General features: G+C 38.6%; 1 protein-coding gene across 5 annotated transcripts; it reads left to right on the forward strand.

The window, feature by feature from the left end:
- The first annotated feature begins 85 nt into the window (after nucleotides 1-85).
- Nucleotides 86-17123, forward strand: miga2 (mitoguardin 2). Of its 5 annotated transcripts, XM_047805545.1 has the most exons (17): nucleotides 152-226; nucleotides 703-734; nucleotides 1826-2115; nucleotides 2727-2934; nucleotides 3891-4000; nucleotides 4114-4234; nucleotides 5056-5174; nucleotides 5734-5851; nucleotides 6215-6321; nucleotides 6747-6859; nucleotides 7002-7074; nucleotides 7246-7332; nucleotides 8143-8241; nucleotides 8547-8681; nucleotides 9971-10024; nucleotides 10637-10753; nucleotides 12131-17123. In XM_047805545.1, exons 3-17 carry the CDS (start codon nucleotides 2020-2022, stop codon nucleotides 12320-12322), a joined length of 1749 nt encoding a protein of 582 aa, XP_047661501.1. In that variant the 5' UTR covers nucleotides 152-226; nucleotides 703-734; nucleotides 1826-2019; the 3' UTR covers nucleotides 12323-17123. The 5 variants fall into 5 exon arrangements, with proteins under 5 accessions (XP_027035409.1, XP_027035415.1, XP_027035380.1 ...); XM_027179608.2 differs by lacking the exons at nucleotides 703-734; nucleotides 12131-17123 and adding an exon at nucleotides 10876-11045 and having other exon boundaries at nucleotides 86-226; XM_027179614.2 differs by lacking the exons at nucleotides 703-734; nucleotides 12131-17123 and adding an exon at nucleotides 10805-11045 and having other exon boundaries at nucleotides 86-226; nucleotides 10637-10681.
- Nucleotides 17124-17155: the final 32 nt, after the last annotated feature.

Consider the following 17155-nt stretch of genomic DNA (forward strand, 5'->3'; position numbering starts at 1 on the left):
CGTATATAAAGATACGAGATAGGTATTTGTCACTGTAGCGTTAGACAGTTGGATTCCACGAGAGCGCCAGTTCTAGCAGTTGATTGGGCAACGCAACCGGCCCTCCGCGACTATTTGTGGATTTGGTTGTCAATAATCTTCTAAGTCCTGCCTCTAAGTGACGCAGGATTGTGCGCTTGAAATGCGGCCATAGAGGATGTCCTTCTCCAGCAGTCCTTTGGAATGAGTACGGTTATGTTTATATATTTGTATAAATATATTTATCCTATTTCAGTTAATATCTCGGTGCAGGTTAGTATTACTGTTGATATATTTCTCCCTAATGAGACAGAAAGCCCATAGTGTGAGCTGAGTGCTAACTAGCTAGCATGTTGTGTGCTGTCAGTTTACTTACCTACACAGACTGAGATACATGTCAAGTTCAAACTTAACAAAATAGTCAACTTGAAGTTACCAGCTTTCTCTTTTCTCCCCTACTAACAAACCATTTCCTATTTCTGTTATTGATAGCAGTCAATTTATTGGAGGTATTGTTTTAGTTATGCTTTGGTGGATGTGGGGGTGGGGGTAGGAGTGGGGGTGGGGGTAGGAGTGGGGGTGTTAATTATAATACTCCTCTGTGTCTTGTTGTGCATTTCAGACGTTTATGGAAAAGTATCTTCTTCTGTTATCGTTTACTCATTTTTGGTACTCATTATTCAGGTCAGGGTCATAAAGGATACAGTGGGAAGGAGGTGAGGAATATACCCTGAATTTGGACAGCTCTCCATGACAGGGCATTATGACCTGGGGCAATTTAGTGCATCCAGGTCACCTACTGGCATGTTGTTTGGAGGTCAGAAGAATTCACAGAATACAGTAACCCGAGTTTGGGACCCGAGCGTGTCACTCATACTAATTTTCAGACCTGGACAAATATGGATATTCTGTTGTCAAAGCTTTACTGACTCGAAACACAAAAAGACTGAATCGGTTGAATTTGAACATTCCGTTAATCTTTGACTAATGTGTGTTGTAATACACAGCGTTTTTTTATTTGCCTTCGTAATGCTGTTTATTCAGAAAACTCATTCAGAATATATCAACATATACACAGACATAAATTATTATTCGCAGATATCTACATAAAACTCGCAAGTATTTCTCTGGGATGAAATTCGGTTTACTCCACAGTGTTTCTGAATTCCTGAACCCAATTCAAAAGGTGTTGATTAACTCAATTTATTTGAATGGATATGACTTCAGCTTCAGGGAAATCACAGGTTTATATTAATCAGATTTTTCTTTATTAACAGCAGACTCAAAGCACATGTATAGAGGATGATGAATGCTTTCTTAAGTATTGTTCTGAAGCAATGAAACTGTATAAATGTTGGTTTCTGTAAGGAGAAATTGAATTTTAAGAAAGAAGACTTATATTAGTGTCAGCACTTTAATGTAACACGTTTCTTTAAGTCTTCTAGATTCAGGTTAGAGGACTGAAGTTTCTAATCTACAACTGAGAGTAAACTTTACTTATAATACGAATCACATTTTCTTGTGTATGCTCCACAATAATAGATACTACCAATATAACAGTGAACAGTTAATATGTGTGACCAGAATGAATCTGTATTTCTGCACAGGTTTTATTTGCTGTCTTTGTTAAAGATGATCTTTATTCATCCCCAGCTTGTTTATCACCTGCTGTTATGGGAAAAATATTCAAGAACCCTGTTGCTCTGTTACTTTCTTAAAATAATACACGTGGTATTGTGTGACTTCAGTAACATGGAGACTTGTTTATTTAGCCAAACCCACTGTGCACTGTTTTCTTGTCTCCCAGGCAGCATAAATGAACAGCCATGTACCTGGCATGCAAGAAAGCTGATCCTCAACCAGCCGCACCCCTATGATATTATGAAAAGGGCAGATCTGACATCTGCGATAATCAGAGGTTGGTTTTAAGGCAGGGTTGTTGGAGGACCCAAAATCAGGGAGCCAACTCCGGATGTTACGGCTCCTTTGAAAGGAGATAAGATGTCATTCAGGCAAACAGAGGGCATGTCTATCATGCAAGCCTTAGCCATGACTGTGGCTGAGATACCCGTTTTCCTGTATTCCACCTTTGGGCAGGTACAAGCACTCACACACACGCGCACACACACACACGCACGCACACAGACAGACAGACCGACACACACACAGACAGACGGACACACACACACAGAGAAACGGGGACACACACACAGAGAAACGGGGACACACACACACAAATGGACACGCAGACAGACACGCAGACAGACACGCAGACAGACACACACACAAACACACAAATGGACACACGCAGACAGACATGCGGACAGACATGCGGACAGACACACACACACACAAATGGACACACTCACAAGTGGACACACGCAGACAGACACACACACGCAGACACACACACAGACACACACACAGACAGACACGCAGACAGACACGCAGACAGGCACACATACACACACACACGAATGGACACACTCACAAATGGACACACACACAAATGGACACACACAGACATACACACACACACACGCAGACACACACGCAGACAGACACACACACACACACACACACACACACATATCTGGTCATACCACAGACAGGCAGCTCTATATCTAATGGGAAGTATAGATAGAACCTTGATTATATTGTCCGTGTTCTAATGCTATCTTATCTGTCATCCTCTCCACTTCTCTTAGTCCATTTTCTCACAGCTTCGACTGACTCCGAGCCTGAAGAAGGTGCTGTTTGCAACGGCGTTGGGTTCTGTGGCCTTGGCGCTCACTGCGCACCACCTGAAGAGACGCAGCAGGAAGAGGAAGCAGATAGCAGAAAAGGCAGGACCCAAGACAGTGGGCATCCCAGAGCAGTTGCTACGCCCAGGAAGGCCCACATCACTGAAGAGAGGTCAGAAACAGCATCGGAAAATGTGTATTAATATATAATAATATATTTTAGATCAATACATAAATGTATAATAAAATCTATATTTTATTAGCTTGCCCACTGCTCAGGTAAAAGCTCCAGTGTGCTGCCAATTTTGTTTATACTAAAAATCTCAAAAGTGGTTACTGTACTGTAATAACGTATAGTGAGCTAGTTAAGTGCATTAATATTAAGTAAGGGAAACAAATGGTTATCATGTAGCATGTCATTTTTTGTTCTCTTGACAGAAACAACCATTGGCCAGTGTTTCAGCTGTAGGATTTGGCATTCTGTTCTTGGGTCACATACAAAAGCTGTTTTTACAAACCACTACGGCTAGCATCTTTATTTTCCTTAGATATGTTTCACTGCGAGGAGAGTTGTTCAGCGCCTCAGCGTTGTCCGTGTGTGCGCGAGTGAGTGAGTGAGTGCGTGCGTGCGCGAGTGCGTGAGTGAGCGAGTGCGCGAGTAAGTGAGGTGCGCGAGTGCGTGCGTGATTGCGTGCGTGCGTGAGTGAGGTGCGTGAGTGCATGCGCGATTGAGTGCGTGAGTGAGTGAGTGAGGTGCGTGAGTGAGTGCGTGCGCGAGTGAGTGAGTGCGTGCGCGAGTGAGTGAGTGAGGTGCGCGAGTGCGTGAGTGAGCGAGTGCGCGAGTGAGTGAGGTGCGCGAGTGCGTGCGTGATTGCGTGCGTGCGTGAGTGAGGTGCGTGAGTGCATGCGCGATTGAGTGCGTGAGTGAGTGAGTGAGGTGCGTGAGTGAGTGCGTGCGCGAGTGAGTGAGTGCGTTTTTTGTTTTATGTATTAAAACAATGCCTAATACATGTAAATGTACATGGCAAATCAAGAGTTTGTTTAGCTAAACCTAATAAACAGTTGTTGACCCTGTTTACCAGATTAAAAATCTATTTATGACAAAGATTGTTCACGTGTTTGTTGTAGGTCCGTTTCCAGGCCGCCAGATGTTGAGCCCAAGTACTCGCAGCAATGATACCATGAGTGGAATCTCTTCACTTGCTGCCAGCAAACACTCGAGCTCTTCACACACATCCGTATGAGACACACGCAGACTTTCTACCTGCCTTTTTTCTTCCATTATGCTGATGCTAATTTGCACCATTGTAGACTCTGATTGTATGTGTATGTGTGCATGTATGTTTTTAAGACACGACTGCCTGCATCTCCCAACCAATCAGGCACTGTACCCACACCATGGGAGGCAGAGCCTGTGGCAGAGGAGCCAGGGGCAATAGAAGATGCAAATGCAGAGAACTTGTACCTCATCGGTAATTAAATCTATAGAAGAATACATAAATATGAAATCTTGGTTTATAAAGTTCTTTCTTCTAAGGTTCATTCTTTGGTTGCTTTCCTCCTCGGTTCAGTCCTCTATTTTCTTGTTATGCCGGCTAAAAGGCTGACTTATGAACCCAAATCTGGCAACATTAATAAATATACTTTTGTCCTGCGTTAGTGCTAGCGAAAAAACATTAGAGCCAGAACCTGTGCTGTAGAAACTGGAGTATGTGCATGTGAAGCTTATTCACATTCATTATTGATAGAACACCTCTTAATGTCAGGAGCACATACACTTATTTTGACCTATTTTAAAACCTGGAAAAGTTCCAGCTGAAAGCCATTGACCAGGAATGATAGAAACCCCCCAGAAAAACAGCATCAGTTATTGGGAGGAGGCACCACACAGGACTTATATAGTGCTATTAAACACACTATCAAGTTAGATTTTTAACCACAGATAGTTAGATATTGAGGATAAGCTTCGATTTATTCTGTCAGATCTTGAACCTTGCTCTGTTGTGGTCAATATTTCAAGCTGCCAGGTAAATAAGTGTCTGTGCATGCATAGTTCAAAACGGTTTATCTGTTAAACTGAAAATTTGCTAAAAATCAAAAAACGTGTGAGTCAAATGTATCTACATGAGAAGAACATAAATGCCAAGGACTGACTACACATATAACTGGTTGAATATTACATCACACCACACTCAGCCACAAGAGGGCATCAGAGACATTGTAGCTTCACTTGTCAACTGCCGACATGTTCTCCACAATACAGTCAGTGTTAATAAACTGTCACTCCCTGTAGGTATGGAGCTGTTCGAGGAAGCACTGCAAAAGTGGGAGCAAGCACTGAACATCAGACACCAGACTCAGTCCAACTCCTCTTCTGCTAACAGTCTCGTTCAACAGGGGGCAGCACTCACGGTAAAATCCACTCCTGACCAGTAGTCTGGTTTTAATGCATCATTGGAATATGCAACAGTATTCCAGCAAAAATATATTTGAATGACAATGAACGATGTGACCACATAAGACACTTGATTTACACACATCAGCTCACTTTACAAAATATTAAAAGCTTTTGTACTGATAGAATATATGAAATAATTTTACCTTCCCTTTGTAGAAACATTATAGTATTATAATAAGAATTTTATTGAGAATTATATTAAGTTTTACCAACATTTTGGGAAGCAGTTAAGTGAATTCACCAGCTTGTAATGTCTTTTGAATAAGTTTTCTGCTTGTTGCAGTAATCTTTTTAAATAGCACTGTTAACTAATTAAAGTTTGTGTCCGTGTGTGTCCGTGTGTGGCTGTGTGTGGCTGTGTGTGGCCGTGTGTGGGCGTGTGTGTGTGTCCGTGTGTGTCCGTGTCTCTCTGTGTGTGTGTGTGTGTGTGTGTGTGTGTGTGTGTGTGTGTGTGTGCGTGTGTGGCCATGTGCGTCTGTGTGGCCGTGTTTGTGTGTGTTGTGATCATAACAGCCAGAAGCTCGCAATCGAAAATTTGCAGAAAAACTGGAGTCCCTTCTGCACCGGGCTTATCATTTGCAGGAAGACTTTGGTAGCACCATACCAGCAGATAGCCTGCTAGCTGACCTTGGTAAGCACATTTAATTCTGCAGTGAGTCGGGCAGCTGTGGTTTTACAATCCTTTTACAAACCTTTCAGATTGCATTAACAGTTAGTGGATGTGCTTCTTCCTTCATGGTGCTATGCTGAAATGACCTTGGACACCAACATTTTGTCCTCTTTTGTACTTGGATTGCAATATCTTTTGTACGGCATCACTATTTCTCTGCAGTTGGGAAACCAGTGAAAACTGGCCAAAGGTCCACACACGTATAGGAGTAAATCCTCCAACACTATATTGGCCAGTGTGTCAATTTCATTGTTCAAATTCCTACTTTATTTATTCATTCATTTGTTTATTTATGTTTGTTTGTTTATTGTGTGTGTAATGCAGAGAGTGAAGGCACGTTAATTCTGCCCATTGTCGAAAGCTCCCGTGGTGTCCGGGACGATGATGCCGCTACCATCACCTCAGACGATTCTTTTTTCTCTGCAGCCGAGGTTGGGATAAAACCATGCATGCGCACACACCTGTTCAGATCCTAAAACCATAACACACTGTGGCTTTTCTAATTATTGTGCCCTGTTTGGATCATTTAATTTATTAATTCAGATAGGTGACTGGAGGTGACTGTACAGTAGTACGGTCAGTATTTGTATCAGTATTTGTCAGTATTTATTGTTGATTATTATTGGAGGCAAACAATAATGACAGGAAAATGTACAGTACAGTCACCCAAACAGTTCTTATACAGGTCAATAGTTATGTTTGTTATTCTGAATAAAATATTAAGATTTTTTATATATAATTTTTGCTGTTGAATGGCAGGCTGGGAAAATGTTGAACTAAATCGGGATACTCTGTCTGTGTGTGTCTCTCTCTCTCTATCTATCTTTCTCTCTCTCTTTCGCTCTCTCTGCTGTAGCTGTTTGATGCATTCACTCCCGATGAGGTGTATCAGCCACTCAAACCCGCAGCTCTGTATGAAGAAGCGCTGACTTTAGTGAGAGAAGGGAAAGTAGAATGCAGATCACTCAGGTACTACATGCTAAACATGTACACACTCTGTCTCTCTCTCTCTCTCTCTCTCTCTCTCCATAATGAGAGTTAGGCTATAGACATTTAGTTAAAAGATTTTTCATATTTAACATTTGCATGTGTGTGTGTGTATGCTCTTTAGAACTGATTTACTGGAGTGTTACAGTGATCAAGACTTCCTGGCTAAGCTCCACTGTGTCCGACAGGCTTTCCACGTCAGTACACACTCACACTCACACACATCTATTTTCATTTTGTGGGTTTTTTTTTTTTTTTTTGGTGGTTTCCGCTCTTTCTTTCTTTCAGTCTTCACTCACTATCTGTGATGTTTCTTGTAGTCTGTAGGTTTTGATTGTGTGTGTGTGTGTGTATGTGTGCGTGTGTAGGTGTTACTGGTGGATGAAACTCACAAGAATTTCTTCATGGAAACAGGCAAACAGATGATCATTGGACTCATGGTCAAAGGCAACAAGGTAATATCCTACTTATAAAAACTTGTGTTAAATAATTCTAGTAATATTTATAATCCTAAACCATCCTATAAATTATTTAGAAAACCACAAATATGTCTCCTCAGTCTGTCCCAGCTGTGGTCTGTTTCCTAACTGCAAAACCTAAATAGTGTACATATTAATAAGTGCATCACCTCCCCATCCTCTCAGTTGTTTACATAGTAAGACAGGAGCGGTATTAATGACTGCTTTCATAATTAATCGTGGCAAATAATTAGATGACTCATGTTATCCACTCAAAAGAGCCCGTAATGAAAAATTATGAGCAGAATTATAATCATAACACATAAATTTGTAGTTAAAACACTATCATGTCATATCATAATTAATTTATTAACGTGTTCGCTTTAAATTCTTATCAGTTGCATTTAATATTCAGTAACTTGCCCAATCTCTAGCATATGTCTGTTTGGGTGCTTTCATTCTTTAGGCTTCAAGAACATACAGTATGTGCAAACTTTTGTTAGATCAGTTTCATTTGTTTCCTAATATCTCACTGGCACAGACTGAAAATCACCTCTTAGGAAAAAGTGTAGACTGTCCATAATTTCCTGAATAGTTGTATTTCCTGAGTCCTTGGTGACATGCATTTATTTATTTATTTATTTATTTATTTATTTATTTACAGCGATATATATATTTTTTTATTATTACTATTTTTTGATTATATAAACATTACAATGCCCAGGCTTTTTTTTGTAGGCTGAATGGCACACCGGCGTTTCATTTTCCATATGACGTGTGTGTGTGTGTGTGTGTGTGTGTGTGTAGAGTCCAAAGGCATTTTTGGAGAGTTATCAGGACATGTTGCTGTACACTCAACGAGAGGAGACATGGCCAACCACCAAGATGGAGCTTGAGGGACGAGGGGTCTGTGTCTTTTTACTTGTTCTCTCTTTCACACAAACACGCACACATTTTCTTTTCATCTTCCAGTGGTATGCTGTTTCGATCTCTGTGCCTTCATGTCTACTTGTCTCTTTCAATCGTCAGTCTTTTGTTTGCTTTTTCAGAAGAACTACGTTTACAAATGAACCGAAATGAATATGCTTATATGAAATTGTTGGTTATAGCCCTTAACCCATTGCTTGCATTAGGCTTAGGGATATAGCTAAAGGTTATGTGCATCATTTATAAAATTGTTTAGTGACATCTGACCATTGACCTCTGCACAGGTGGTGTGCATGAACTTCTTCGACATCGTGTTGGACTTCATTCTTATGGATGCATTCGAGGACCTGGAGAACCCACCGACCTCCGTGGTTGCCGTCTTGCGGAATCGATGGCTCTCGGACAGTTTTAAAGAGACGGTGATTTCATTCTTGCAAACTGTTTATGTGGTAGAAGCTTTTTAGTAGCGTTTAGAATAAAATCAACAAAGCTGAGTTGATGAATGGAGCAACTGTTAAACTCAGTCCCAGCACATTCTTTTCTACATTTTTTTAAAAAAAAAACCTCTTATCTCACCAGGTTAGGGTTATTTTTGCACAAGCCTTGAACTCCCTTTTTGCTGCCCACCTCCATTATCTCTTTAAGTCAAGGTCCTTCCTTCTAGTATACCTCCAGATTTAATGGTGGTATAAACTTGTGCGTCAAATTTTTTTCAAAAAATGTTTTGTGCACACACACACACACACACACACACACACACACACACACACACACAGCATGGTTGTCTAACAGCATAAGGTTACAGTCTTGACCTAAGTACATAGACAAGAGCAGGATAACAAAAACACAATGTCTTAATTATTATGGATAAACATGTACTTTTTGTTGTAAAAAATAGTCCATATTTGCTGTTGTTTGCTCTTGGAGTTATACAATGAATTACACGGTTGTTTCCCTTTACTGCCACCAATGTGCTTGTCTATAAAAACATGGAAAAGGTCCAGCAACGGTGGCAGGTTAGTCAGAAGTTGTCCAGACATCACAGAGAAAGATTAATTGTGGAGTGAATCAGGTTTTTAGAGGAGATTAATCTGAATGTCCAGAATTTCTAAAGCATCTAGGCTTTGCTGTGGTCAAGACAGAACGAGAGTTCAAAACAAGTCTCTGATAGTAATTATTGGAGAACCAGTTTACTCCCAGGTGATTTGCTGAGTGTTTAGTTGTCCAGGGTTGCAACTCCAGTCCTTATACCTTCCGCTCCTGTTACTTGAATCAAATATTAATTATGGCTTATTATAGGTATCTTTATCTGGATTTTATTTTGCATAAGGCATCATATCGCACATGGTTGCTTAACATCCAGATTGCAGGTTTTTATAAAAACCCACGGTTTATACATTAAGATTTAATGTCATCACCCTACACATTACATAATGAGAACATCCCACCTTTTCTTGTAAGCTATTTGTCTAGATTTGTGTTAGTGAGCTTCCTTAATATGCTGGATGTCAAAACATTTGGCCTTGTGTTCAGATCTCTTGCATCCAGTACATGTTTCTGTATACAGCATAGTGTCCTCAGGATTGGCATTTGCTGCGTTACTGTTCCAGAGATGTATGGTGTATAATATTCTGTCTCCCAGTGATGTAGTCTTACTGAATAATTCATACATTTCTTTTTAACAACCACTTCTCTCTTCATCTCTCAGGCTTTAGCTACAGCATGTTGGTCAGTGCTGAAAGCCAAAAGGAGGTTGCTGATGGTAAGCTATTATAAAACTTATAAAGCCAGCGAACTCTCCTCAGGTTTCATACAGATTTATTTTCAATCTGAACATTGTCTGTTCACAACGAGATCAAAAATCTGTCAAAAAGACAAGATTTAAAATAGACTTAAAAAGTTAATTCGACTGTTTTCTTATTCTTTGTGTATTCTTATTCTTCCTTTACCAATTTAAGGGAGTTTTTCCTTGCCACTGCTGCCTGAGTCATCCCAGACTTGCTCATAGGGGAATAAATACATACACACTGTGAACTATATACATCTAATAATAATCTAGAATTTTTATTCTGTTAATTCTTATTTCTTTTATTATTCGTTATTTCCTTTATCATTAATTATGTTTACCTTCTGCTCTATGTTTATGTTCTGTAAAGCTGCTTTGAGACAATGTCTATTGTAAAAAGCGCTATACAAATAAACTTGAATTGAATTGAATTGAATATGTATAATAATTGTTTAGCACCTTGTATTGGAGAATTTCCAGAGGTTTACTGTGCCACATTTTTAGACAATTCATATAAGCAAATTTATGGAGAAGGACAAATGAATGAACATGCGAACATGTGAGAGAATCATTTTTTGCATTCTTTAGGTTCCAGATGGGTTCATATCTCATTTCTATGCCATCTCGGAACACGTGAGTCCGGTTCTGGCGTTCGGCTTTCTGGGGCCCAGACAGCACCTGACTGAAGTGTGCACTATTTTCAAGGTAAGATGTGCACATCAATTCTAACACTAATGAGTTTTGTTTGTTTTAAAGTGACTTTTAATGAGAGAGGAGGAAAGATATACACCTCATCATCAGGATATCGTGACTTTGAATCCCGACAGTGTCACAAGCGTCTATGACAGGCAGTCAAGGGATTACATTTGGAAGCGCTCTCTGGATCTGAGAGATGCCAGACTCTCTTACGAACACTAGACTGACTTTGGATAGTTTTGAGTGGAAGCATGAGGAAGCTTTAAAAATAAATAAATAAATAATGCATTTTTACAATGAACGCCAATGCTACTTTTATTACTTTGTGTAAGCACTGTGTCTTCTGCTAGAATTCTTAAAGAGCTCTAGGTCCTCTCTTTTGGACTCTCCTCTTTCTTTCCTACACTTTTTCAATGGGGTGCATGGAAGTGTACCATGACAAAAGTTTGATTGTGTGGTCGTTGCACCATTTTTTGTTTCATTATTTGGAATCTGAACATGTGTTTTTGGTCTTTTGCTTCGATCCAACCGTAAGCATGTTGTAGCTAATGGCTAAGAAAGCCACAATTAAAATCTCCTTCAAATTGCTATGTATCCTAATTGGTTTCCAGGGTATTTGGAAGAACAAGAGTTCCACATCACCATAGATCCTCCTTTATACGCAGGATTGGTGGTTAGGTGCTTTTCTGTCTAACCATCTATATTTAATGCCAAAAACACATTCAATGTTTGCTGACATCATACTCTATTTTTGTTCCATTCATGTCTAGAGAACTTCAGGCAATTTTGTTCGTGGTGACAGAAAAGGCTTCCTTTTGACATGCTTTCTATATAATTTGCTGGCCGTGTAATTGTGGATTTGAAAGTTTGGTGACTCCAAAAAGTCACCATATTCTCCAAATAGAAAAGTCACCACGATCCTTGTCATTTTAGCGTCGTTATTGTCCTCACCGTAGATATGGGCATTTTCATCTGTGTAGATTTTTGTATGCATTGTTTGATTTAGAAAGGTCTATGTCTGACTTTTTTTTTCTTTTTTCTCTCTCTGTAATTTTTCCCATGTTGATAAATGACCTGTGGAAATATGACTTTGTGTTGTCTCTTATAACTTGGTAACACAGGAAGTCATAAAAGCTTAAGTAAAATATAAATTTTTATGTGAAATTTATGGAAAGTTGCTCCAGTTACATTTTTAGGAATTTCTAGTTGTAGAACTTAATATTTATTAAGTTTGTAAAAATGAATTAATATTTGGTAAAGATTTTGTATTTTTTTTTTTTTTAGCTTTATTTACAGTTAGATTCCTCTCATATTGAGCACTTATATAAGGTTTACCAAAGTGTCTGTAATGCTAAATAATGCTTTTTTGCTCCTGTGTTTTAATAGCAACAAATTGTGCAGTACCTAAAAGACATGTTTGACCACGACAAAGTACGCTTCACCTCAGCTCAGTCGCTGGCCGAAGACATTTTGAGTTTATCTCACCGGCGCACCGACATCCTCATGGGCTACCTGGGCATCAACAGTCTGCCAGAAGCTAACGGAGCACTGCCTGCTAGCACGGATGCACAGGACTGATGAAACAACTGTGGAAATTGTCTATAAGAAAATTGTCTATAAGAACTTCTTTAATTCCAGACCAAGAGGCACATCTAGGTTCATAATCTTTAGCAGACTGAAACGTAAACTATCAGTAAATATCTTCAGCAAGACGAGAATAATGGAACGCTTGAATTCAAGAACAGGTGCAGTTTGCAGAATTTGGATTCTGGACTCTGAAACTCCTAAACTACAGATCTTGAAGTATCAGTTGCTGGTAACTCCTGCATATGTTATACAGGAAAATGGATTTGATGGAAGTCTCCTTGTTTTATTTGCACCAAGCAGATCTGATTGATTCGCAGCTTGCCACCTGGTACAACTGAAGATCGCAGTTTCTGACGCCTGGCTGACAAAATCTAAAATAAATCAAGTGATGTTCAGAACCAAAATGTATAACTGAAAATCTTCAATCCTTTGCACGGTGTTTTGTAGATGGGGGGCAAGTTGATTTGATTCCTGCCTCCACCCCATGGTTCTGGTGTCTGCATGTTCTTCCCCATGCTGCGAGGGCGTCATCAGGGTACTCCAGTTTCCCCAGTGTAAAGAAATGTGTTGATTGGCATTTCTAAATTATCTGTGGTGTGTGTATATGAGTGTGCCCTGAGATGGGTGCTCAGCATGTCCCCCACCATGTTCCCCACCTTCTTCACCTATCTTGGGTTAAGCTCCAGGCTTCCCATGATTTTGTGTAGGATAAGCTGTACAGGAAATGGATAGGTGGATGTTATGTACTGTCTCTGCCAGCTGGACTTACTCCAGTTGAAATTGAAATTATTCCATTTGAAACCCCAGAAGCTGAGATAATTGGAAATTGCCACTTTGTCACCTTTAATCGATCAAGCACTAAACAAGGAATATTGTTTTCAAGAACTGAATAAAACACTCAGATGGCGATCCAAGTTCCATTTGTCCATCAGATCTCCAGCTAGCTCTATTGTACGTTTTGGAGCTGAACTCGGACCTCCCTTGAGAGCATTCAGATCTACAGTTTGAATATATGACAGAGAATCGCTGCTTTCCGAGGCTAATTTAATCCCACAACCACTGAAGAAGCTGCGTGAATGCCACCACCATCATACAATCACACTTAGACACGTAGTCTTAAGTTGTTTCTTGCTGCTAGGTTTCTGTTTTACTCTGTCCCTTACATACCCTTGTACATAATTTTGTCTTCTGTCAAAATAATGAATGATTAATGATATAGAGTATGTGTCGCTGGAGATCTGAGAGAAATGTGTGTTATACGTACTCCCAGCAATCAGAGGTGGTTTGTGTTCTAGCCAGATCAAGCTCTCTGGCAGGTGGTTATTGTCTGTTCAGTATCAGCAGTCTATTTTCTGTAATTGTAACGTTCAATCAGGTTATAATTATCATTCAGGACAGCTAAACGGGTATTTAGGGCACTGAAGAATGCGAGCGACGCTTATAAAGGGTCACTGTGGGTTGGATAAGACTGGGTTTTGTGTCAAGTCAAACTTTATGGTTTATTTAAGGTTTAAGGTGAAGCTTTCTACTGTGAATGAACTGCATTGAATGACCCAATAATGAATTCTATATCATTATGCTTTAGTTTACATTGTGTAACATTAAGTGTTTCCTGATCCTGCTCTTGTAATACCTATTGTATTGCTACATTTTTTTTTCTGTGTTATAATGCTACTCTTTTTTTTTTTCTTTTAAATAAAATGCAGGATTAGGATACATGCCCTATGATTTGTCAATGCTATTTTTAACTTGCCCTTATCTCCTTTCTTTTTTTTATGATCTGTATGCATTATGTTGCTCAAATGGAGTGTGCACTAGGAGATTGTCTTTACTGTGGAAGATTCTCTGTCTTTTCCCAAGCTTTTGTCTTTTATAAAGAGTTGTAAACTCAAGCAAAATCAAATACTGAAGCTGCATGAGCTACAGATTGAGGAGTCTGTTTGACTGTGTGATGTGTAAGGTTGAAGTCTATAGTTGAAAACTGAGCTACACGATGGAATTGCCATTGGATGGATAGAAATGATGTTTCAGAGAAAACAAAGTCAAGACTTTGACATATGGCCGTTGTTTTCTCATCAGTCGCTAGTGTAATCACGAATATGTAACAGAAAATAAGAGTCTCTTAATCGGAGCTACTGACTCTTAGGTCATATCTCTTCCAAGATGTACTAAAAATAAAGATAAAAAACTACTCATTTTCTATAGGCTTTCAGGACTAGCTAGTTAAACTCAGTACAAAAAAAATCATGCAATCTAGTTTATAATCATTACCAATGAGAGACACATTTCTATGGGGAAAACAATAGACGTGTAATAGTATTTTGTTTTTCTTATTGTGTATTTCTTTTCATAATGTTTTGTTTTTCCATTTCCTCCTATTTAACACCAACCAAGTCCAACCTACTGTATGTCCTAGCCTTCATTTGCTGATTTTGCACTTTTTTCTTCATTTGTATCCATCATGAGCTATATCTATTTTTGTAGAGGTTTAGAAGTTGATGTTAGAATGTTAAAGGCAGAATAATGCACAGAAAAAAAACTGACAAAAATAACAGTGCCAAAAATAATCGGCCAGCATTTTCAAGTAAAATGAAGAGATTTCTAGTTCATATGCACAGTTAGTACACCCCTATTACATGGTAAGCATTTAAAGCCTGATCATTGATACAATTTGGATCCTTTGTGCCTGTGTTCTGTATGACTTTGTCGGTTTATCTGTTTATTCTGGCCCTGTGCTTTATATCCATGTGGAAATTCCTTCACATGGAGAAATGTTGACATTTTCTTCTATAGTTTGGAAAGAATCCATACTGACACATTGAGAGCTGAAATCTGGTTAAAAAATTAATTGAGTTGAGCTTATGTCAGATTTGCTATGACACCTCAACTTGGCCTTCAAAATCACCTCACTAGCAAGGTTTTAGACTTTATTTTTAATCGCTATGTTCCATAAGCTGACTCCTAAACTATTTACAGGATGCTGAGGTATGGTTAAATAAATAATGTTTTTCTAATCTGTTCTCAGTTAAAGTGTATATCAGTTATCCAGAGTTCACACTGGCAGGTGACGAGTCTCTGAGGTCACTTGTAGTCTATTGTGAGCATGTACATTTTTTTGAGTGTGCACCGTTTCAGTGAGATCATGTGATCATGTAATAGCCAAAATATTTAGATTGATATCTACATCCCACTATATGATTTATACACACGACACTGGTTTAAAAACTCACCAGAGACTCTGATAGTTTATTCCAAGTGTTAATTTTTCTACATAATGTCTCTTGTGTATTACAGGATAAGATAAATCCATGCGATATATATTCTGCCCAAACTAGTCAAATGGTAAACGGGAACTAAACGTAGGTCAGAAATTAGGTAACTGGCAAAACTGTTGATCTCATGCGCCTTTCGATTGGTCTGTAAAAACCATTTAAGCCTTTTTTGTTTTGTTTTTCCACATAATCTAATGTGTGCAGAATTGAGAAAATTTTGATTATAATGACATCATGGCTCTATGTCTCAGGTTTACATACAAAATGAATCATCTGTCGTGTTGTTGCTTGTTGGTGTGAACATAAGGTCTAGCTTGGAACAGAATTAATACTGTACAAGTCAATATCATGCTTTTCAGTACATCGCACTGCTTGTTTCTTGCTTTCATCTGTAAAGAGGACACTACATTAGCAGTACAGGCTAAAGAATTTTTTCCTTAGAGCTAACTGTTTAAAAGCACTGCTCTTTAAGAGAGGATTGTAAATTGTAGCATACAGTGTGATGCCTGAATGATTGAACCTTAATTCTTCAATTCTTTTCTCATACATGCTGATTGTATCTTTGAATCAGCTGTTAAATATACTGATGTTTGAACTGTTTTTCTTAACTATTGTTTCATATTCTTTATATCTCTATTATTTTTTTAGATCTATATTTTTTTAGATGATGATGATGATGTGGCACTTTACACAGAGCACATGGGAACAATTTTGAGTAACAACAAAAACTAATGTCATGTCTTGTGCAGTCTCAGCACAAGCTTTGAGATAGATGTTAACTGGCTGTATTCAAATCCATCCACATAAATATGACAATTCTGCAAGATATTGACGTTTTACTGTGTGTACAATACAAAGTGATTCAATTTATACACAGATTATGAATTATGTAGAAACTTATGAGGAATGGTTTTGTTAGAGATATACTTCAGGATATTCATGATCATTCATTAACAAACCATACATGTGTAACGATTATAGGAAAGCAAGTTTCAGTCACATACAGTATGGCAAAAATTATAATACCATATTCTCTAATGTGCAGCTCATCACATGCTTGTGTGTTAATTGGGTGTTGATTATTTCACTGTTAACTGTCTTGTTTAAAATGGAAAAAAAAAATTCAATCACAGGTTGTGTCTCAGATTTTACACAAGCAAAAGTCTAAGTGGTGCTTTTTGAGCATATGTCTGTTTCATCAAATAATTTTGAATTTTTTAATTCATTTAGATGGTTGTGATCATTTTGGTTAGCCTAAATGGATCTGCTGAGTTTTACCTTCTCAAAGTGCACTGAAATCTTCTAGAAAAGCAGTTAAAGATTAAAAAAACAAATATTTTATTCTGATATAATGTGCAGGAGCCGGAAAAACATTCTTCCTTCTTATTTCCATTTGCCTTTGGTGTAAGGCCTGGTTGTAAATTCCAGCACAAAACTGCAGCAGTCGTTTCAGACATTTGTATTTTGTGTTTCTTGTGTCTGTACTTTTAATGGACATTAAAAACTTAATTTTCACCGTTTGTCTTCTATCTCATCGTTGATTATTCTCTTG

This window comes from Tachysurus fulvidraco, chromosome 21, assembly GCF_022655615.1.
Source record: "Tachysurus fulvidraco isolate hzauxx_2018 chromosome 21, HZAU_PFXX_2.0, whole genome shotgun sequence".
Classification (NCBI taxonomy): Eukaryota; Metazoa; Chordata; class Actinopteri; order Siluriformes; family Bagridae; genus Tachysurus; species Tachysurus fulvidraco.